Raw genomic sequence first — 23,654 nt, forward strand, 5'->3', positions numbered from 1 at the left:
ATCATATTACTTTGCTACTAATCACTTTGCTGCAGATAAGTAATCTCCAGGTGTGGTTGAATTGACAACTCAGTTGCTAACAGTTGCAAATATTCTTTGGCTCTCCTTGTGTCGAATCAATAAATTTGGGTTGAATACTCTACCCTTGAAAACTGTTGTGATCCCCTATTCTTGTGGGTTATCTACAAACAATAGAGAGAGGGAATAAGCGATATCGGAATGATCAAGGGGTTTTTGCTTGCCTAGAAGCTCTGCTGAGAAGGACGAGTCGTCGTTGACGTAGTCATACTAGGGCTCACCGGCAATCTCGGGGTCTACCGAAATAATAGAGGAGAGGGGGAAGCATATAAATAACGGGCATACAAATGCAACACAAGGCATGTCATGTCAAAATGTAATGATGATATGCCCTAATGCATCAGTAAGCATTTTAAAAGAAAAGGGAAAATATCTGGTAGTACTTTCCCAACTCTAGTTTTTTTGGTATCCAGGGGCAAATTGTCAATTTGCATTATGTTAGAGGGGTGTGGCAAGTATGTGGATGGCATATTCAGATTCACTATATTTTTCTAATCAACTTTCATATAGATTTTTTTCATCTGAGTTATAAATTATTTTAGATGATTTTTTAAAGTTTAATTGATTTTCTGAATTCCTGTATTTAATTTAATGAAAAATTATAATAATTATAATGGCTAAGTGCACCCGAAATTGCACCCAACAAGGTGCAATAGTGCCTGACTAGTGGGACCAGGGGTGTGCTGAGTCAGTAGGAAGGTCATGGTTGACCAGTCAATAGGGTAGGTGAGGTCTACTTGTCATTGACTAGGTCAATCCTAGTTAACAGTTTGACCGGTCAAAGGCCTAGTGGGACCGAATTGTCATAGACAGAAGCTTATATCGTTTGATTATTTAGTTTAATCTCCAGGGGACCCACATGCCAGGGACTAGGCCTAGTTAATTATCTTAACCCCTAATCTAATTAGGGAGGACCCATGTGGCAGTGGCTCTGACCAGCCATTGGTGGTTGTGCATGCACGAGCACATAAGGGTATCGGCGACCAGAACCAGCAGTAGCGTGGAGTGGCAATGGCTACAGGCGCGAGCGAGCGCGGCGAGCACACGTGCGGGTGTGGCCAGGGCCAAGGCACAATGTAGGGGGCGTGGCAGGTGAGCGCGGTGGGAGCCATTCGTCGCAGGCGTGGGCGGGTGTGGGACGCGGCTAGGGCACGACCCCGAGCAGCAACGGCCCTGGCAGGCGCGGCCGAAGTGGGAAACAGAGGGAAATCGACGAGGAGCTCACCTAGGAAGCACACGGTGGCCCGATGAGAGTTTACGAGCAGTAGAGTCACTGAATTTGAGGAAGTAGGTGCAAAGGAAGAAGACGTCAACGAGGCAGCGTTGCAGGGGCTCCCGGCTTTAATCCAATGACATAGCTAACGTAGAGGGAGGAGACGGAGCGCCCAGACACGTAGCTAGCCCCAGGGGAGCTCGGTGGTCGCGACAATGACGACGACCATGGCGATGACTGCTCGGCAGTGCGACGGGAGGAATAAGGCGGCGTGAGAGGGAAGAATGAGCGGGTTAAGGTTTGATAGGGGCGACATGACCTTATACGCGCGGGAAGACGACGGGGAGGCCGCGCGATGGCCAACACGTGGTGATCCGGGGCGCGGACGCAGCGCGCGCGGCCAACGCGGCCCTGATGAACATGGGTTGAAGAAGGGGCGCTGGTGGGCTGGGCCTCTCCTGTGCCCTAGAGGCCCATGTGAACAGGTATGCTTAGCCCTTCTTCTTTATTATTTTCCATTTCTTTTAATCTTTTCTGTTTTGTAATTTTATTCATAGCAAATGGTTTTTGTTTAACATGGCATTTGGCACAAAAATATTAGGTCATATAATGGAACTGCAAACAAAGTTTCAAATCATTTTGAAATGCCAAAATACTTGTTTATTTTGAAATGGGTAATATAAGTGCTGCTGATCCATTGTTATAATTTATAGGGTCATTTTGGTAATTTAGGTGATGTTGTTTTCCTTAACATAATTACTTATGGAATATTCGCAATATTACGAAACAATTTTGTTTTACTGTTTGAAGAAATAATAATTTGACTTGCAATTTGAATTTGAATATGAGTTTTGGATTAATTCTTAATTGCAATTTAACTATAATCATCATGACATGTCACAGTAATTAGGATAATGCCATGACTAATATCTAGGGGTGTCATAGACGCATGTTGGAGCCAGCGAAGGGGCACTGCTACAACAGGCCAACGACGATGCTGAAACCGATGAGCGGTGTTGCTGGAACGATGCAAGGTGAGCTAGCGACAAGGGCACACGGCATGTTGCAACTGGCCAACGACGATGCTCGAACCGACCAAACGCAAATGCTGGAACGACACCTGGTGAGCAGCGGCAGGCGCGCGAGATGCTGCAACCGGCCAAAACGAAGATGCTGGAATCGATGAGTGACAATGCTGGAACGCAAGTCACAAGGCCAAAGGTAAAGTTCACGGACGAACTGATTTTCTGTGACCCGGGGAGGGGGGGGGTCGGAATCACCTGATTGAGAAGCTGCATCCAACAAACTGAGAAGCTGTCGCGAGTGCCGAACCATAGTTCCATGAGCGGACCAACCATAGGGATGCGTGTGGCGGCGTTGTGTGGCTTGGTGGCGGTGATGCTGGAATTAGCCATCGTCGATGATAGTACCGTGGGCGCCATGAGCAGGAACCGGTAGACGGAGATGTTGAAACCAGTCGAACACGAACGAGGGATGCGATAGTGATGTCCGTGACGAGGAGCGATGGTGCTGCACGCGAGTGGAGGGGTGTTTCAGCCGTGACTGGAGACACAGGGAACGGTGCGCGTGCGTGCTAGACACGGATGTATTCCCCCCTTTTCTTCTTTTTCGTCGAGCGCAACCGGGGGTGGGGGGGGGGGGGAAGAGAGGGTTGACCTATATGGGAGGAAAAGATCGATCTAACGGATGTTATTGTGCTAAATCGGACGGCTCCGGGAGTGACCGATCTGGCACCAGGCCGGTCGACCCGCGCAGAGTAGCGACGTCGAGAAGCGCGGAGCCAAGTAGTGAGCGCAAAGGGGAAAAGGGTCGGTCAAGGCGGCAATTTGGTTCCCCTTCCCGCTGAAGCTGTATAGGCGGCGCGAGGCGGGCCTCTTTCGCGGGAAACTTTCGCGAGCAAATCGGAGTTGCGGCTGATGGCGAAGAAGGGCGAGAGAGCAGAGCAGGTGGCGGCGGTGCGCGCGGTGCTCGGCGAGGAGACGCCGGAGATGGACATCATCCGCGCGCTCCACATGGCCGGCGACGACCCCACCAAGACCATCAACATCCTCCTCGACCTCCACCACAACCTGCCGCCGCCGCCGTCGCCGTCGCCGTCGCCCCCGCCCCAGCCCCCGCCGGTCCAACCCACCAAACCCCCTAGCAAATCGATCCCGCCGCCCAAAACCCCTGCGCAGCCGAAGCCGCCGGCGGCGGCGACTGGGAAACCTAGGCCCAAGTCCAAACCCCCACCCACCGGCGGGGGCGAGCACTGGTGGCTGGTGGGGAGCGCCGAGATGGCCGGCCTGTCCACCTGCAAGGGCAGGCGCATCGCCGCCGGGGAACCGGTTACCTTCTCGTTCCCCAACTCCGCGACCGCAGCCGCCTCGGGCAAGGGCCGTCCTGGTCGCTTTGCCCTCGCTTCCTGCACCTCGGAGATTATGCGCTTCTCAACCCCGACCCACGGGGAGGTACATTACTCCATCACTAATGCTTCCCCCAATTCTCTGATGCAGCCCAATGTATGGTGGTGTAACGCTTTCTTGTTTCTAGGTCGGCCGCATCCCCAACGAGTGGGCTCGGTGTCTGCTACCCCTTCTCAAGGAGGGGAAGGTCAAAGTGGAGGCCCTGTGCAAATCCGCTCCTGAGGTTCTTAGCATCATGGACACCGTCCTCTTGTCTGCTAGGTATCTGAATTTTCATCGATAAGGAACTCTCTACGGCACCCATTTATGCTGTTTCATTTACATTGCGTTTAGTGTGCTTGTGCATTTTGCAGTATATACATCAACAGCTCCATGTTCCGTGATCAAAAGCAGTCACTGCCCAAGGCAACGCGTGCTGCTACGGAGGACTCCACATTCCATCCACTCCCCGCACTTTTCAAAGTCATCGGGATTACCCCTTTTATGAAGGTGAGCGGTCTTCAGTTTGTTGCGTCCCTAAAGGATGTACTGCTAAAAGATGAAAAAGTTATTCACAAGATCATAATTACATGAAATGCTGTGCATGCTGGTATGGTTGCTTGCAAGATGGTATGATCTCTTGTTCATTCTAGCGAAAAAGGATTGTAAAATGCCATCATTAGCATCTAGAAGCTCCTGCTTTGATAAAAAATATCATTGATGGAGGATGAACAATAAAGTAGAACTGAGAAGTATGAAGGAGGTGTATCTTACTTCATAACCATGTATATTACATAATTGGGATATATGGTGCAAATAAAGGCATCAATTCCCAAGGCACAAGGGGTTCTGTATAAATTGGGCAAGTGTCTTACTTATGTGTTCTGTGCCAGAATCACATGCTTTAGTTCTGTTTTCATTTGATTATATGTAAATAAACAACAGGCTGCATTTACTCCAGAAGATCTCTATTCCAGAAAGCGACCAATTGAAAGAAAGGTAAACTATTATTGGCTCGTACTTTACACTACTATTATCATAATAACTATTGGGCTCACATCTGCCTGAACAGAGCAGTAACGGGGAGCCAGCCACAAAGTTGACATCTGAGAAAGTGAAATTATCTTCCAGCGGAAATGAAGATGATCATGCTGAAGGAACTGTTTCAGATTCAGATTTGGATGTTATAATTGGAATCTCAGACAGTTCTGCACTGGAGGTAATTCAGCAATCTTAGTTTTGTCATTTTCAGACATAAGTTGGCCTGTCCTGACTTCAGTAATGCTCCATTTATCCCTCAAGGAGAGGGATCCGCCTGAGGCTCTGCAGTGCGATCTGCGCCCTTATCAGAAGCAGGCCCTTCATTGGATGCTGCAGCTTGAGAAAGGCAGTTGCTCCCAGGATGCAGCTACAACCCTTCACCCTTGTTGGGAGGCATATAAGCTTGAAGACAAGTATGGCTGGCTTATATTTGCATGTGTTAATTCGTTTTATTATGATTGTTCCAAAATTAAATCAATTTTTATAATCCTACTCATTTATTTCAGGAGGGAATTTGTTTTGTACTTGAATGTATTTTCAGGAGATGCCACCACTGAATTTCCTAGTACATTACAGCTTGCTAGAGGAGGGGTAAGGATTATATAAATACTTCAGTGATATATCCTTACCATGCCTGTCGACAATCCCAATTATGCTTTTATTTTGTGATAATTCTATTAACCGATTCTGTATATTGCAGATTCTGGCAGATGCGATGGGACTAGGGAAAACTATTATGACGATAGGTCTTCTTCTCTCTGATTCTAGCAAAGGATGCGTCACAACTCAGCATAGTACTCAGATCTCTGGAGAAGCTAGTGGGCTGGGTGAAACTCCTATTCAGTCCCTTGATTCCGTGAAGAATCTAGCTAGCCCTTTTTCTTTTAGCAAGCTCAGGAAACCTAAGGCCCCACTGATTGGAGGTGGAAATCTAGTTATCTGCCCGATGACACTACTGAGTCAGTGGAAGGTATAGTTGTAACAGTGGCACCACATACTATTTTCTATGTTGTGCTATCTGTTTCAATTATGCAGATTTATTTTTTGCGAAAACTTGAAAGATAATCTGTGTTAGCATATTATATTTGTTTTGTTAGTTCATTTTTAGATGCAATGCTAGTACTAATGTTTTTAATACTGTAAACTGATATCTGAATAATAGGCAGAGATTGAAGCTCATACAAAACCGAATTCTTTGAATATATATGTTCATTATGGCCAAAGCAGACCAAAGGAAGCAAGCTTTATTGGTCAGAATGATATTGTCCTGACCACCTATGGTGTCGTGGCATCAGAATTTTCAACCGAGGTGACTCTGATAACTTGTAGGATACTTGTGTCTTTCAGCGCATTACTACTGCTATTGGTTTTGAATTGCAAGATAGAGCCTGTCCATGTGGTAGCCTGCTTGCTTGAATAATTGTCCCATTGTGTCTCCTTGCTGGAATTCGGCATCTATTGCTATTTAGTATTTATCACACATGTCCTGTTTTGTAAATAATACATGAACACTGACTAATATTGCCTTTCCTAAGTTCCTGCTGTGAACACTGACTGTAGGGTAAGTGGGTAACTGTACAGTTTTGGTTCTCATCTTGGTTTTGTTTTGTTTCTTCTTTTTTGTCTTTTGCCTTGGTTTCGATCTGTAAGACTGGCATCACATGGACATTTCTCTAGCACAAAATAACATGCACTTATGTGCTTGTTTGAGGAAACACATGATCGAGTGCATATTGTTTAGCCGTTATGGCTGTGCGTTGTTAATATTTAATGTGGCTTGGTAGAAGAATTGGTCTATGAATAGGTATAAAGAATGTGCAAACCACATGGATTAAATTGACATGCAAATGAGAGATATTTACTGCCGCCAGCTCATTGCTATTGTTGTTTTATATTGTGTCTCATTGTGCAATCTATTCTTGACTGAACTACGGATACCTGCTTCTAGAGTTTTACAGAAAATGGTGGCCTCTACTCTGTTCACTGGTTTAGAATTGTGCTTGATGAGGCGCACATGATAAAGTCATCTAAAAGTTTAATATCCCAAGCTGCTGCTGCTCTTACTGCTGATCGGCGATGGTGTCTTACTGGTACACCAATTCAGGTGAGCTTAGCTGCTTAGGTGAAGATCTAATGGTACATTGTTATTATTCATTGAATCAAACATGCTGGCCCTGCTAAAAAAGTATGTTGGGCGAGATAAATTTTAAGGTCTTCATCCCTAGTTTCCTGCATGGATTTATACGGTTATGCTTTTAGTTTTATGTGCTCTACTTTAACTGCAGAACAACTTGGAGGATCTATACAGCCTTTTTAGGTTTCTGAAGGTTGAACCATGGAGAAACTGGGCCCTGTAAGTTTTATTATCAATTTGCTTTCATTTGCCAGTCTTTGTTCTATATGCTATACTTGTGCAGATCTGGTAAAATTTACTACTTCCTCTGTAAACAAATATAAGGCATTTTAGATCAGTAGTGATCTAAAACGTCTCCCTCTGTAAACTACTGATCTAAAATGTCTTATATTTCTTTACTGAGGGAGTACCATTTTAGAAACCATACAAAACTGAAAATCATGTGACCAAATAGAAGTTGATTGGACTGTTGTAGAATGGAAAAGTTGATTGGATGGAAATAAAGGCTTCTGTCATTTTGACAGTTCAGGTTCCCTGTTAATCACATCACATCAATTTATATGTTCTCTACATGATTAATTTGTTTCATAATGTCTTCGTCCAAGTTTAGTTGTGAGAATGATATCTCTGCAAGATGCAACGCCACAGTATTTATATTTGTTACCGCCACCACTCTCTTTTTTCTGTTGTTTCAATCGTTGATTCTGTCTTCTTTCTAAAAATAAAACATGACACACTGCCAAATGTGTGTCTTTATTCATTACTTCCTCTCATAACATCTTATTTAAGAACAGTTAAGAATATTAAAAATATGTTGATACAGACACAATTAATCTTTTTTTCCAGGAAGCTATGGAAGTACTTGCGATGAAAAAATAATCAGAATATCATTTCCATGTTGACAGATTGAAATAATTTTGTGCATATTACCGGTCATAGCTTTAGCAGTTTAACTGCATAAATATCAAAATTGACCTCTATTTAGGATGTAGGACTGGAGGTAGTAACATGGCTATGCACTTCACTATTGTTCCGCTCATCTGCATCTCCTATATTTATGGAAATAAAATATGTGAAACCATGATGTATCAGGGTTTACTATATTACCTTGTGGTGCAACAAATTCAAAAGGTTATTGCTATCCTCTATGCTAACTTTTGTTGCCCCTATGTTATTTAGGTGGAATAAACTTGTACAAAAACCATTTGAAGAAGGTGATGAAAGAGGCTTAAAGCTAGTGCAGACCATTTTAAAGCCAGTAATGTTGAGGAGAACTAAAAATAGCACAGACAAGGAGGGCAGGTACACTCAAATTTTGGTATGGAGCATTCTAAGGCGCATTAACTCACACCCTTATTTTCTTGCAGACCAATCCTTACTCTACCCCCGGCAAATATTGAAGTGAAATATTGTGATCTATCAGAGTCTGAGAAGGACTTCTATGAAGCTCTGTTTCGACGATCTAAGGTAGTGTGCTGTCAGTTTAAGAAGGATCATGCACATGCAGTGAGGCAAATTCACAGCTTATGCTGGTAAAATTTGATCAAGAAACATGTTTGTGCAGAAGGACAAACTGATACAATGCGCTGTTTTTATAGGTGAAATTTGATCAGTTTGTGGAGCAAGGGAAGGTCCTGCACAATTATGCTTCAATTTTGGAGTTGCTATTGCGCCTTAGGCAATGTTGTGACCATCCATTTCTTGTTATGAGGTTAGTTTTGGAACTATAACCCTGTTTTTAATTTTTCTAGTTTGGCCTGACAAATTAGCAACCATCAGGTCCCACGTGCAGAGCAATAGTTTCATCTAACATTCAGCATATGCATTCTCCTTTTATTTATTTATTTACCATTGGTCCTTTTTCATGACGGAGCTTTATTTTTATCAGTCGTGGAGATACACAGGAGTTTGCAGACCTCAATAAGCTTGCAAAGCGTTTCCTGCATGGTGGTAATAGTAATGTTAATGGGGATTCTTCTTCCCTTCCCTCTAAGGCTTACATTGAAGAGGTTGTCCAAGAGCTGCGGAAAGGTGAGGGGGAATGCCCTATTTGTCTGGAAGCCTTTGAGGATGCTGTGTTAACTCCCTGTGCTCATCGATTATGCCGAGAGTGTATTTTATCTAGTTGGCAGAGTCCAGCAGCAGGTCTTTGTCCTGTTTGTAGGTACTCTATTGTTGACTCTTCATTTGTCTCTCCGACATGTTTTATTTTCCTGTACATACATGCTTCCTATTGTCATTCTTATCAATTTGATTGTACTGTTACAGAAAGTCGATGACCAAGCAAGATCTTATTACTGCTCCAACTAACAGTCGCTTCCAAATTGATGTTGAGAAGAACTGGGTTGAATCTTCGAAGATATCTTTTCTTCTAGAGGAATTAGAATCTCTTCGCAGTTCAGGCGCCAAGAGTATCGTGTTTAGTCAGTGGACCGCATTTCTAGATCTCCTGGAAATTCCACTTTCCAGGCAAGTTTTTTTTCTCAAATTTTCTTGTACTTGAACTTTTCATATTTTTAACACAAAAAGATACATATACCTTTTGCATGTTAAAAAAAAGGAAATATTGAGTCATAACTCATAAGGAATTGGCTTGGTGTTACTGTTTACTACTTTACTTGGAGATTATGAAGTTTGTGCAGGCCAACAGCATGGCGTTTGTCTGCTGATGTATTTTATTTAAAGATCTTATTTCAATTATCTATCTGGGCTTGACAACCTAGTTTCCCTGTAGTTATGCACATTGCGCTTTCCCGCTTTAAAGACTCATCTGAGTATGAACTATAACCATTTCTTGTACAAAATACTCTGCTTCTGTGCTGTTAGTGCACAATGTACAGAGCTATGGAATTTGGCCCTTAGATGTTGTAATTTGGATTATAAATTATCGGGCTGGCGAGCGGTTTCAACCAAGTACAGGAAAGGGTCAGAGATTTTCCCGAACTAACCAATCATAGGCAGTAGTTGTATGGCATGTTTCTAAAATTTCCTTCCTAATCTGCATTACTGTACTGCATGCAGTTGCGGAGTACTTAGCTATGGTCCTTTGGAAGAATTCATTGGTTAATGTGTTCAAGATTTTGGCAGTCTTTTAATTTCCTTTTTCATTGTGTGATTTATTCATTAATCATCTTTGAGCTTTTTCATGGCAGGCATGGCATCTCATTTACCAGACTGGATGGGACCTTAAATCTTCAGCAGAGAGAGAAAGTGATCCGTGAGTTTTCTGAGGACAAACGGATTCTGGTATGTTTTTTTTTCTGTTTCTTTATCTCACTCCTTTTTATTTAAGTTTATCTCCATGAATTGAAATGCCTGTTATACCGATAGAAAATATTAAGGCGTTGTGCATTTGATTTATGCAGGTTTTACTTATGTCTCTGAAGGCTGGTGGTGTTGGAATAAACCTCACCGCTGCCTCTAACGCGTTTGTCATGGTATATTTCATCAAAATTTTGTCTTAAGTTTATAGATGGAAATATTTTTCACTAGTTGGCTTTGTTCAGTAGTTTTCTATGGCATCCTTCAGACCTTCACTGGGAGGTTAAAATTTTGGATTTCCTTTTTGCTCTAATCGTTTCTATTGTTTGGACACCTATCCTCACTGTTGATATTTGTTAAGCGTTTTCCTTTGGAATGCCTTCTTTCTTGTAGAAGTTGATGAATCTTGAATGAAAGGCTGCCATTTATGATTAATGAGTATGGGAATATTTTCTGGAGCAATCACACTAATATGGAGCGTTAATTCTGTGTGATCCATTTTCTAGTACTGTTGCCTCTTAGTGGGTCATAGACTCATAGGCTATCAGTGACTTACGAGGTTAATACGGAATGTGCACTTCAAACAAATAAGAAGCAAATAATAATACCATTGAAGCTTGCCAATCAATTCCTTTTTCTGTTTTCCGCCTTAGCCACTGCTCTGGAAAAATTGTGTCACTTTTTTCTTGAGACTCGGTACAGATTTGTAGATGTTAGGATACACAGTCTCTAATGTTAAGGAGTATTAATATAGGTCTAGGTCTCTTTATGTAGTTCAGTAGTTGTATTAGTCTAGATTTCCTTAACTGCATTCGGAACCTTCATGTATAAGAGTGATGAATGACTTTGTAAGTGCTGATATGACCAAGCTTACCCTTGATCAATGGATGGTCACGACTGAACACTCCTGGTGGTTGGGATAGTATACTTACATTGAACTACTTTTTACTTAGTTAGCATAGGTAGAAATATGTCGATTATACTTCTCAGCACTCAGGTGGTGAATCTCCTTAATTATATGGGTTTGCACATAGCCTGGGTGGGACCCTAATTACTGTTATTTTTATGCTACAGTGACTTGCTGATCTAGGCATTTTTGCCGTATTTCCTTTTGTGCCATCTGAATATGTCCTTTTTTCCTTTAGGACCCTTGGTGGAATCCTGCTGTTGAAGAACAAGCTGTCATGCGCATCCATCGAATTGGTCAAACGAAGAGTGTTTCTATCAAAAGATTCATTGTCAAGGTAATTTTTTTTGATGGGAATAGCAGGAGCTCTGCCTTTGCATTATAGAAGAGAAGACATACAGAAACGGATGGACCATCGTGTGGAGGTCGCATCCCACATTACAACGTGAAGATTAGGAGACAGAAAAAATTACAGCCCTACATTGTGAATCCCTCTAGTTGCCTCCCCTAAGCACTTGATGTCATCCTTGATGAGCCCAGCTAGAGCAATAGCAGTCAGCTCTTTATGCTCGAATACTCGTTGATTTCTCTCCTTCCAGAGGTTCCACACAATGTAGGCTGCCACGGTCATATTCACCCTGTTTTGCTCCCTCGACCTGCTGGCGGAGCAGAGCCTCTCCCACCACTCACCCACGGTCTGCGCCTCATCTGCCACAGCGAACATTGCATTGTGAGAGTCTCGGAACTGGAACCAAACCTCTTTGGCAAAAGAGCAGAGCAGAGCGATGTGGTTTGCAGTTTCAGGTTCCTGGTCACATAGCTTGCAGAGATCGTTGTGAGGCCAGCCTCTTGCTTGCAAGCGGTCAGCAGTCCAGTTTCTGTTCTGGAGCAAGAGCCATAAGTAGAACTTCACTTTTCCTTCCATCTTGCTCGTCCACACCCTGGCCAACCATGACCTCTCAATCCTAGAGAAAAATTGAGCCTCATATGCCGAACAGGCCGAATATGAGCCATTGGCAGTGAGGTTCCAAACGATGGTGTCTTTCTCCGTCGACAAAGTTGTCCCTTGAACCTTGTTCCAAAGCTGAACAAACTGGCGCAGCTCCTCGGCATTGCTTATCCGGTTAAGCCCCTGCATCCATTTAGCATTATGCATTCCTTGTTTGACCAAGACTTTTTTGAAGCGGACCAGTTTGAACACCGCAGGTGCCAAAACCATTGGAGCTTCACCATTCAACCACCTGTCCCTCCAAAAGCTTGCCAAAGATCCGTCACCCAGAGAAATCGTGGTGCAACTGGAGAAGAGCTGCTTGTCAACACCATCGCATGGCGTATCTGTCCCTTTCCAAGGTCTATCTCTCTCTTCCCATCTGTACCATTCCCAGCGTAATCTGAGGGCTCGGCTGAAACACTCGATGTTTTTTATGCCCAATCCTCCATATTTCTTTGGGGAGCAAGCTTGTTTCCAGTTTACCATACTTTTCCCGCCTATTGACGTGCTATCCGCCTCCCAGAGGAAATTCTTTCTAAGCTTGTCCACCTTTTTAATCAGCCACTTATCCGGCTGAAATGCTGTCAAAAAGAATGTCGCAGTAGCCGTCACCACCGAATTGGTGTAGATCAACCTTCCCATTCTGTTGAGCAGCCGGCCCTTCCTTGGGGCCAACTTTCCCGCGATCTTATCAATCAGAGGCTGCATCTCAATCCTCTTTGGCTTACGCACCCCCAAAGGCAGCCCCAAGTACTGACACGGAAGGGTCCCTTGCTGTCCGCCAAAGGCGGCCATTAAGGGCAGTAAGTCAAGGCCGGCGCAGGAGATGGGGTAGGCCACCGACTTTTGTATGTTAGTTTTTAAGCCCGATGCATCCGCGAAGATCTTGAGAATGGCCTGAACCGCAACAAAGTCATTCAGCACGGGGTTGAGGAAGAGCGCGGCATCATCCGCGTAGAAGCTGGAGCGGAATCTCGCCATCTGCAGTTTGAGCGGTGACAGGATGCCTCTTTCCGTGGCCAAGGATAGCAAACGTTGGAGCGGTTCCATCGCGATGATAAACAGCAGCGGCGACAGAGAGTCTCCTTGTCGCAGCCCACATTGATGCGCAAACGGAGGTCCAGGCGTTCCGTTTAGCAAAACTCTTGAGGAAGAGGACGACAAAATGAGAGAAATCATGTCTCTCCATCGCTGCCCAAAACCCATCGCCTCCAGAACCTCAAGCAAAAAGCCCCAACCGACTGAATCAAAAGCCTTGGCGATATCTATCTTGAGGAACATCAGCGGTGATCTTGCACTGTGAGCAGCTTTGAGCACATTCCTTACATACAGGAAGTTATCCTGGATCGATCGTCCTCGGATGAATGCGCTTTGGCTGTGGGTAACAAGGTGATTTATCTCAGGCGCCAACCGCGTAGCAAGCATCTTGCTGACCAACTTCGGAATGCAAGATAATTTTCAAGCCAACGTGGCTTATTGGGAATATGAAGCCAGTTGGCAGCATAGCATGAAATCGTTGATCATTCAAACTGTTACTGATTTTTCTGTCATGGCACAGGGTACTGTTGAGGAAAGAATGGAAGCTGTACAGGCTCGTAAGCAGCGAATGATTTCCGGAGCATTGACGGACCAAGAATTCCGCACAGCACGTCTAGAAGAACTGAAGATGCTCTTCTCTTGAGAAACACGGTGGTTGCTCATGAGCATTCGATCCTCACAGGCCTCCCCGGCGTTTGCATCCGTAGCTAACAAACAACTCTCATATGGAGACAAGTCGCCATTCTTTTTGCCCAGAAGCGAAAAGAGGATGCTCAAAACGAGGGGTAAGAAATCCCCGTATTGCCGCGCATGTCGCTTCTTTCTTTGGGGTTTAATTGTTGTTGTAGGCATATCTTTCTTTTTGAGGGGTTGTTGTAGACATACTTCTGTATATATTTGAACATGGACATCAGAATTTTGAGAGTTGGCAGGAAGAAAATTCTACATCCTTGTTTTATATAGGAGTTCCTTGATGGTGTAAAAACTTTCTTTTCAATTATCCTGGTGGGCCCCACCTGTTAACCCATGTTTAAAATAATAGTATCATTGTAAAGTACTTGCGCAAAAAACTTACTCCATATATAGATTGCCTGCACGCAGGAAGTATTCCAAAGTGATCATGATAACCGGCAAATATAAGAAGATTCGTGTTGTGAGTGAAAATAGTAATGCTGTGCGAGTACGGGTTGTTTACAAAGCAGTTTAATTATATTCCACCGACATTTGTACTGCCCTTGCTTTAACACTATATGAATATAGCATCTTATGCTCTTTTTAACATAGTTACACAAACATACACTTAAGTTATCATAAGAATAAATGCATAAGGTTCCTCAAAAAGAATAAATGCAACAAACACACTAAAAATACATCTATAAACATCCGAATCAACAAAGGTTAGAACATCTTACAATGGTGAATGGAGGGAATAGATGATAAATCATCGAAAATTGCTCTTGGCTCAGTAATACAAATCACATTAACGTTCTGTATAAATAAATATTTACCATTAAAAGTAGTGACCTCCAACTTCAAGTCTTTTGCACCGGCATTTTTGCCTTCAACTTCAACTCTGGAATATGTTCACCTGCCATGCATGAGCATAGCATCTGCATCTGCTTGTTCATGATCTTTTCCCTCCTCTAGTCCTTGCTCTTAGCTCTGCGGTTTCTGCTTGCGTCCTCTTTCTTTTCTGGTTCATTGTTCAGACTAGCTTGCTGAACCAGTTTTGCATGGCTCAGGTTAAACTAAATGCCCTTTCAAGGAACGATGGCTGGTACAATGTTAAAAGTCTGAAATGTGTAGGCATTTTATTAGGAAACATGTACTAAGAATGTAACCGATGTTGCCAACTCCAATCACATGCATTCTGGAACAGGGACAAGCCCTACAAAACAGATATTCTGATATTTCCACAGTGCAAAAGATCTCACACCATAAAACAACAATGAGACAATTTGGTTGCATCAGAGAAAGAGAAGTAACCGGCTAAGCAGAGCCCAGCCCTGAAACGATTAATCTTCGTGCGTTCTTTATCAACAACACCTCTGGTTCGGGCACCGACACGGTCTCCGTTCTCCAGGCATATATCCATAATACTAACCTTTTTTTTCTACATATGTTGTGAGTTGTCAGCATCGCACGCATCCTACGAGGACGAGTGAAGAGGGAAAATATATGGCAAGAGGCAGTGAAACCGAGAGGTACGCTCACTTGCACTTTGCACGGCCCTTTGTCTCGACCCATCCGTGCCCTGATCTCGTGCACACATACGGTTTAGCAAGTACACCGTACGTGTGTGCGGCGTGCATTATCCTGGACGAAACGGTGGATGGTTGATGAGCCCAAGCGTCCCCATTCCTCACCATCCATCTAGAGAGAGAGAGAGAGATTGTGTGTGCGCGAGAAAGATAGATAGAGAGGGAGAGAGAAGAAAGTGACAGAATTGGGAGAGAGAGAGAGAGACTGCACAAGGTGACAGAATCGGGAGATCGGGGAAGATGATAAGATGGCTGCAGGGGCAGGCCATGGGCTTGCCGATGACGGCGACAGAGGAAACATTTCGACTGTGCTCAATATATCTACTCCCACCGATGTCTCAACGTTGCGCACTGCCGCTTTTGCTTGTTTGGCTGATGTGGTTTGCAGGATACCACCACATCAGTAGATCTCCTGTAGGGTTTTTTGGTGCTTCTCTGACAGCAATTTGAATATATTATTCTACACACGGGTTCATCAAGAGATATGTTGGGCTATCTAGGGATGGCAACCGGAGGGCTATTTTCAGTGTGGGCTCTTCTTTGCTCCCGTCCGGAAATGAATGTTTCTTGTTTAAGTTTTGGTATTTTGTTCAGCTAGCTATCCAGAAATATTATGTCACACAACCCTTTATCAACCGGGGATTATTTCTGGGTCTATCTCGGTCGGAAGTTTCCGCCATACAGGCAGGGCTCCAAAGAGAGCGGGTTTTCACCGCAACGATCCCAGTGCAGGGCTGAAGTGGGGGGCTAACGAGTGTCTAAATGTTAGTGGTGCCGAGTTTATCTCGTAGGTTGATGCTACGAGATAGGTCCGCCGCCTCCTTCGACATAAGCGTAGTGTCGGTCCTATATTACTTTACTGCTGCCGATATGTTGTTTTCTATTTTTCTTTTGTCAGAAGGTTGGTTTTTGGCTGCGTGCATCTTAGTTGTACAGAGACCGGGTGTTGCTCATCATATTTTGTATTCGCTTGATGCTTGTACTAAATCAACGACACTTATTTTAGAACAGAGGGAATACAATTGTTGCCAGAGAAAAAAAACCTTGTTGTGATCCAGATAGCAGAAAACATGGTCCTGATATTTAGGTAAAACCCTATGTGAAGTGTAACACAAGGAGATATAGCCGAGTGAAGGTTTTAGTACATTGCATATTGTGTGCAGGTGCAGCGCGTGTAGCACAGGGATCTAGGTTCCAGGTACACAAGCTCTCGGTAGCCGGGCTATACTTAGGGTGTGCAGAACTAGTGCATGAACAACAACAGCGGTGGCGCACCGTTAGGTGAGTGCACAGACGAACTGTCAATATATCGGCAGCGGTGCTGTGCCACCGACTGATACCACTATTCACGGTCTGATCACTGCGACATACGACACGAACAGAGATTGCAGAGTGCATGTGCAGCAGGAGGAACATATCCGTGTCTGAAGTTGTTGGCCAGAAAAAAAGGCTGTGTATAGTAGCCCGAGTATTTAATCAAAAACTATCACAATTCATGAAAACGTGTCCAGAAACTATCATTTTACAAATATGTGCCAAAAACTATCACTTTTTGCCTAATCTTTGACTAAAAACTACCATGTCGTGAAAGTGCCCGATTCGTCTCTTATAAACGCTTTTCTGACAAGTGAGACCCACACGTCATCACCAACCTTCTTCTTCCTCCCCTCCTCTTCCTCTTGGGCATTTCAACAAACGCCTCTTGTGCATGGGATGGATGCAGGGGAGCTCCTAGACACCACTCACCCTGAGCTCGCTCGCATGCCGCAGCCAGGTAACACCACCACTAGGCACCATGGCCGCTTCCTCACCGCCCGGCATTGGTTGCGGACTGGAGATGGCAACGGCGTCGGCGCGGTGGGCGGCGTCGTGGCGGTGGAGGTGAGGCAAGGGCAAGCACGCGGGCCACGCGCCGCTGCCACGCTCGCCGGCACTGGACCGAGGGCGGCATGCTCCGCGACGTGCCCGTCGGCGGCGGCCGCAAGAACAGGCGCAACGGCGGTGGCAAGGGCGGCGCCAAGGCCCCCTCCCCCGTCACCACGTAGGTGTATACTGCAGCTACCCAGGTCAGCGGTGCAGGCGCGCTAGCCGACGCCGTTGACAGGTTCATCTCGGCCGACTTCCTGAGGTAGATGCTGTCCCAGTCGGGGAGCATCACGGCCGTCGGCGGGGGCGGCGGCTACGGCATCGACCTCAGCGCATGGCAGCAAATGACCGGTGTCTACTGCCGCGCCGTCGCCAGGACAGGCTGCTACTAGGACGGCGCCAGAGCGAGGTCTTTCGCGCGAAGGAGGAGGTCTTGGGCACGGCGGCAGCGGCGGGCGCTGCGAGCGACGGGCACGGCGCGCGGCGGAACGGGCGAGCAGCAGCGGGTACAAACAGCGTTGACTAACGATGCCATCACTTACATGTGGGCCAGGCCTGTCATAAGTGCGTTTAAAATAGAAGAATGCGCCGATTTACAGACACGGTAGTTTTTAGTCAAAGATTAGGCAAATAGTGATAGTTTTCGGCATAAATTTATAAAGTGGTAGTTTCTAGGCACATTTTCATGAATTGTGATAGTTTTTTGTTAAATACTCTAGTAGCCCAGCCCTGCACTGGCGCCCCTGCCGTTTCCTGAATTCAGACTCTGGGAGAGCAGAGCGAGGAGACCTGAACCTGCCTCGACTTACAGGAATGCCTTCTTCTTCTGCAGCCTGCAGGGTAGGAATGCGTCCAGCTCTTGCTCTAGCGTGCTGCGTCTCGCGCGGTGATCACCAAGGAGATCATAATGGAACTGGGACAAATTCATGGAGCAATCCCCTCTGACCAGCGAGACGGTGACAGTGTTCTGGAAGAGAGACGCACCGTACTTACCTGCGGCAAATTTACGTACATCTTTACACATTCACCGCTCGAACAGGGCCATCTCGCGTGAAACGTCGTCCGTGTTCCAAACACGTACGCCGTCCTTTTTTCCGGCTTCCAAGCTTTGCGTGGCGAGCCGTTCCGTCCTGTTGCTGCATGCGCTGGCCTGCCACAGCGAGCCGTCACGTACGTACTAGTACGTAGTAGGAGTACGTGTGGACTGTGGACCGACCGTGCTGGTGCTGATGCCGCCGTGCGGGCGCGCGCGCGCGCGACGGCAGATCCGTTGCTGCTCTCTGCTCTGCCATTTCTCGATTGGCTCAGAAATGGGGCTTTCTGTTCGGAGCCGGGCGAGTCGATCGACGTGACGCGCGCAATGCCGGCCTACACTAGACGTACACCCCAGTTACGTACTGTACGTGGTGGAAGTAGTACTGCCTGTACTTAAGTTACCCGTGTGCCGTGCATGTGCACTTCTGCACTCTCTCGCTCTACAGTTAGAGTTAGGTCTAAGGGCATCTCCACGCTCACCCTTAAACTATCCAACGCGGATCTGTATTAGTTCATCGAGCGGTTCGAACGTACTTTCCGGCAAACACGAGACAAATATGGGGGCTTTGCGGAAGTCCGGACAACAGCCACGTAGGCCTCCGACACCCCAGCCCACCCAAAACTCTTCCCAGACCCCGCACCTCCATCCTCCCCATTTTCTCTCTTTCTTTCTCTCTTTCCTTCACCGCCGCTCCATCATCCCGGCCGCTACGCCACACCCCTGCCCGAACTCTACGTCTCTGTCACCTCCAGCGTTTCGGCCGGGCCCCACCCCGCTTCTCTTCCATCGCCATTCAACCCCTCTCCTCCGACCGCCTCGCCAGGTACCATCCGTTGCTGCTATACTCATCATACCCGACAACTATTCGATGAATTGCCGGGGCTAAAAAAGTTGTCCCTTCTTCTTTCAAGCAATGGATTCCGATTTGGAGCACATATACGAGCACTATGTTGAGTTGTTTGACGGCTCGTCCGACGAGGAGGACTACATGGATGAGACGGCGATGATGTAGGCGGTCTTTGAAGACGCGGAGCGTGCGGAGGAGCATGTTCTCAATTTTAAGGGATCGGTGAAGGGCCATCGAGTGCTCAACCGCAACATGGTGCGCGGACATTTGATACTGATGGACGACTACTTTTACCCCGATGCACTCTTCGCTGACCATTTTTGTTTTCGGATGTGCATGACTGTCTTTGGTTTGTATCATGGTGTCCAGTCCTATGATGATTACTTTCATCTTGAAGAAGGATGCCATGGGAACGATTGGATTCTGTGGTTACCAAAAGGGCACAATCGCACTCCGAATGCTTGCATATGGCACGGTCGCTGATTCGTGAGACGAGTACCTACAGATGTCTTAGAGGACATGCGGAGATGCCATGGTCAGGTTTGCAACTGCCATGGTCGAGGTGTTTGGACCTCAGTACCTGAGAGAACCAACTGTGCCAGACACCGAGAGGCTCTTGGCAATCTCAGAAGCAAGAGAGTGGCCAGGTTTGCTTGGTAATGAAAGAACGACCCAAAGGCTTTACATGAGCAATATCAGGGTCATGTTAAGAATCCCACCATTATTCTTGAAGCAGCTGCACCACATGATCTTTGGATTTGGCATGCTTTCTTTGGCATGCCTGGGTGTGACAATGACATCAATGTGCTGCAGCAATCATCATTGTTTGCCATACTAGCCGAAGAAAAAGCTCCTCCTTGCCACTATATTGTCAATGGACATGAGTACAACATGGACCACCATCTGGTTGACGGTATCTATCCTCCGTGGGCTACCTTTGTCAACACCATCTCTAACTCAGCTGGACAGAAAAAGTCACACTTTTCCCAAAGGCAAGAAGCAGCTAGAAAGGATTTCGAGAGGGCATTTGAAGTTATGCAGGCCCGTTTGTAGGATCTTGAAGTATGTCTAGAGGGGGAGTGATTAGACTACTTGACCAAATAAAAACTTAACCTTTTTCCAATTTTAGTCTTTGACAGATTTTAGCAAACTTAGCACAAGTTAAGCAATCTTAACACAATTTAAGCAAGCATGCAAAGAGTATATGAGCAGCGGAAATAAAGCATGCAACTTGCAAGAATGTAAAGGAAAGGGTTTGAAGATTTCAAACGCAATTTGGAGACACGGTGATTTTTGAGCCGTGGTTCCGATAGGTGGTGTTATCGTACATCCACGTTGATGGAGACTACAACCCACGAAGGGTAATGGCTGCGCGAGTCCACGGAGGGCTCCACCCAAGAAGGGTCCACAAAGAAACAACCTTGTCTATCCCACCATGGTCGTCGCCCACGAAGGACTTGCCTCACTAGCGGTAGATCTTCACGAAGTAGGCGATCTACTTGCCCTTACAAACTCCTTAGTTCAACTCCACAATCTTGTCGGAGGCTCGCAAGTGACACCTAGCCAATCTAGGAGACACCACTCTCCAAGAAGTAACAAATGGTGTGTTGATGATGAACTCCTTGCTCTTGTGCTTCAAATGATAGTCTCCCCAACACTCAACTCTCTCTCTCACGGGATTTGGATTTGGTGGAAACAAGATTTGAGTGGAAAGCAACTTGGGGAAGGCTAGAGATCAAGATTCATATGGTAGGAATGGAATGTCTTGGTCTCAACACATGAGTAGGTGGTTCTCTCTCAGAAATGGTAAGTTGGAAGTGTAGGTTTGTTCTGATGGCTCTCTCTACGAATGAAGAGGAGGTGGAGGGGTATATATAGCATCCACACAAAATCTAACCGTTACACACAATTTACCAATCTCGGTGGACCGAATCAACAAACTCGGTTAGACCGATTTAGTAAACCTAGTGACCGTTAGGGTTTTTGGTGGGACCGACATGCAACTCGGTAGGACCGATATGGTTAGGGTTAGGGCATAACGTAATCTCGGTGAGACCGATTACACAAACTCGGTGAGACCGATTTTGGTAATAAGCTAACCAGAGAGTTGGTCAGGTAAACTCGGTGGGACCGGTTCGCTCTTTTCAGTGAGACCGAAATGTTACGAAAAGAAAACAGAGAGTTTACATTGCAATATCGGTGGGACCGATCGCTCATCTTGGTGAGACCAAAACGTTACGAAGGGAAACAGAGAGATTACAATCCCATCTCGGTGAGACCGAGATCCCTATCGGTGAGACCGATTTGCCTAGGGTTTGTGGCAGTGGCTATGACATCTGAACTCGGTGGCGCTGGATAGAAAGAATCGGTGGGTCCGAGTTTGACTTTAGGTTTAGGTCATATGTGGATGTGGGAAAGTAGTTGAGGGTTTTGGAGCATATCACTAAGCACTATGAAGCAAGAAACTCATTAAGCAACACCTCGTCCCTCCTTAATAGTATTGGCTTTTCTTATAGACTCAATGTGATCTTGGATCACTAAAATATAAAATGTAGAGTCTTGAGCTTGAAGCTTGAGCCAATCCTTTTATCCTTAGCATTTTGAGGGATCCACTTTTCTCATCCATGCCATGCCATTCATTGAGCTTTCCTGAAATATTTGTCTTGGAATAGTATTAGCTCAATGAGCTATATGTTGTTAGGAATTACCAAAACCACCTAGGGATAGTTGCATTTTCAATCTTCCCCTTTTTGGTAATTGATGACAACATACAGATCAAAGCTTTGACAAATGATAATAAGATTGAAAAACATCGTCGCTTTGAGAAGTATGTGAAATGTGAGAGCTCCCGCTAAATTTGTGCATAGTTTAAGATTTGCTTTGGACTGCAAATGCACATAGAGTTAGGTTCATGAGGTACTCTCCCATGTCACATACATCTTGGTGGAGCGCTCAAAATGATAATATTCAAAATACATGCACTCATCACCAAGCAAAGTGAATGATCATATAGAGATAAAAAGGATAATGTCATCCAACAAGCATTAATGTAGCATATGATCAAACACATGATCATCATTGTATCACACAGGTAATAAAGTATCTCAAGCAAGCGAAAGCAAATAAAGTTCAACCACAAAGACAAGAGAGAACAAAAGCAAACTCTCTCTCTCGAAGCCTATGATCTATACATTTTTCTCCCCCTTTGGCAACAAGTTACCAAAAAGTTCCTAGAAAATGCATAGTACCATGTCGTCTCTCAGGCTTGGTCTTGATGTGGTGGTGTAGATATGACTCCAAGGACGAAGGCATCAGTTGATGAAGTTGGAGCTTGTGGAGTAGATGCTGGAGCTGGTGGCACTGAAGCTGTAGCAGGTGCAGATGATGTTGCTCTTGTGTCTGTCACAGGCACAACAGCTGATCTCTGAGCTCTAGGCACTCTAGCAAATGCCTCAGTGGTTGTCTTCCCCTTTCTCTCCTGCATGTCATCTTGGAGTTGCTCAACAATAGACTGGATCTCAGTTACTTTCACATCCAAGTCATAGAACTTCTGCTCCATGATCCTCTCCAAGCTCTCCTGGTTTTGAGTTAGAGTAGCCAACCCTTTCTCAATCCTTAGAGTGGATGCTATCAAGTATCCAAGCTGGTCTTGTTTGCTCTTCAGGAAGTACTCAGATGCCTCATCAATTGTTGGCATCTTGGCAGCCTTCCCATTCTTTGCCTTCTCCTTCTTTTTTTGTGCTTGCACTGAAGATGGTTCATTTTCATCCATAACCACTTGGTTGTCCTCAAAGTCTGGATAGATAGGCATGTAATATTTGTCCAACAAGTAAGTGCCAGTGCCCATCTTGGAGTTAATCAGCTCCTGAATCTGTGGGGCATACCCACAACTTCTCTTCTGGTCTGCAACTGTCCTCTTGATAGTTTCAACAATGAGGCTCATGACCTTGAACTTTGGAGGCACATCAAATAGGTGTAGCAGATTAATAGCATGGCCTCTGATCATGTTATGATCACCTGACTTGGGGCAAGAGTGTGTGCCTGAGGATCCAGTTGATGGTTGGCAGTCCTGACAGAAGAAAATGTACAGATCCAAACTTGTGAGTCTCAAGTGCTTTATCTGGGATCTCTTTGTACATATGTGCCATAGAGTTGTGATCCATCTTCTTCTTGGAATAGACATCCAAGTCATCTTCTTTCTCCTTTGGTGCATTGATCAGATTTGCCCATTCTTCAATAGTAGACTGGTACCTTGTACCTTCAGACATCCAAACTATTCTGCCATCTAGATAGAAGTATGCTGTGGAGTAGAATTGCATTATGAGCTCATCATTCCACTTTGTGAGCTTCTGCCCAACAAAGTCATCCACTCCACAACCCTTGAAACTGTCAAACACTCCTGGGTAGTGTTCCTCATTCTCCTTGATGTATTTCCAATCTACCCATCTCATATCACAGACTATTGGTTTCTTGTCCAGCAACACAGTCTCATAGAAGTCCCACTGTTCCTTTGTATGGAACATGTAGTCCACAACAGTTCTCCTCGTGACTACATAAGGATCAGTCAACCTCCACT

The 23,654-nt window shown here is 45.4% G+C and overlaps 1 protein-coding gene across 1 annotated transcript; it reads left to right on the forward strand.

The window, feature by feature from the left end:
* Positions 1-3,115: 3,115 nt before the first annotated feature.
* LOC123136292 (DNA repair protein RAD5A) lies at positions 3,116-14,122 on the forward strand. The gene is made up of 20 exons (XM_044555639.1): positions 3,116-3,762; positions 3,845-3,978; positions 4,071-4,206; positions 4,642-4,695; positions 4,769-4,915; positions 4,999-5,150; positions 5,244-5,328; positions 5,438-5,707; positions 5,900-6,046; positions 6,686-6,841; positions 7,023-7,090; positions 8,051-8,173; positions 8,239-8,338; positions 8,470-8,582; positions 8,760-9,035; positions 9,140-9,340; positions 10,024-10,117; positions 10,237-10,308; positions 11,278-11,376; positions 13,589-14,122. Exons 1-20 carry the CDS (start codon positions 3,229-3,231, stop codon positions 13,709-13,711), a joined length of 3,084 nt encoding a protein of 1,027 aa, XP_044411574.1. The 5' UTR covers positions 3,116-3,228; the 3' UTR covers positions 13,712-14,122.
* Positions 14,123-23,654: the final 9,532 nt, after the last annotated feature.

The sequence above is a fragment of the Triticum aestivum genome, chromosome 6B (genome assembly GCF_018294505.1).
Source record: "Triticum aestivum cultivar Chinese Spring chromosome 6B, IWGSC CS RefSeq v2.1, whole genome shotgun sequence".
In the NCBI taxonomy this organism is placed as follows: domain Eukaryota; kingdom Viridiplantae; phylum Streptophyta; class Magnoliopsida; order Poales; family Poaceae; genus Triticum; species Triticum aestivum.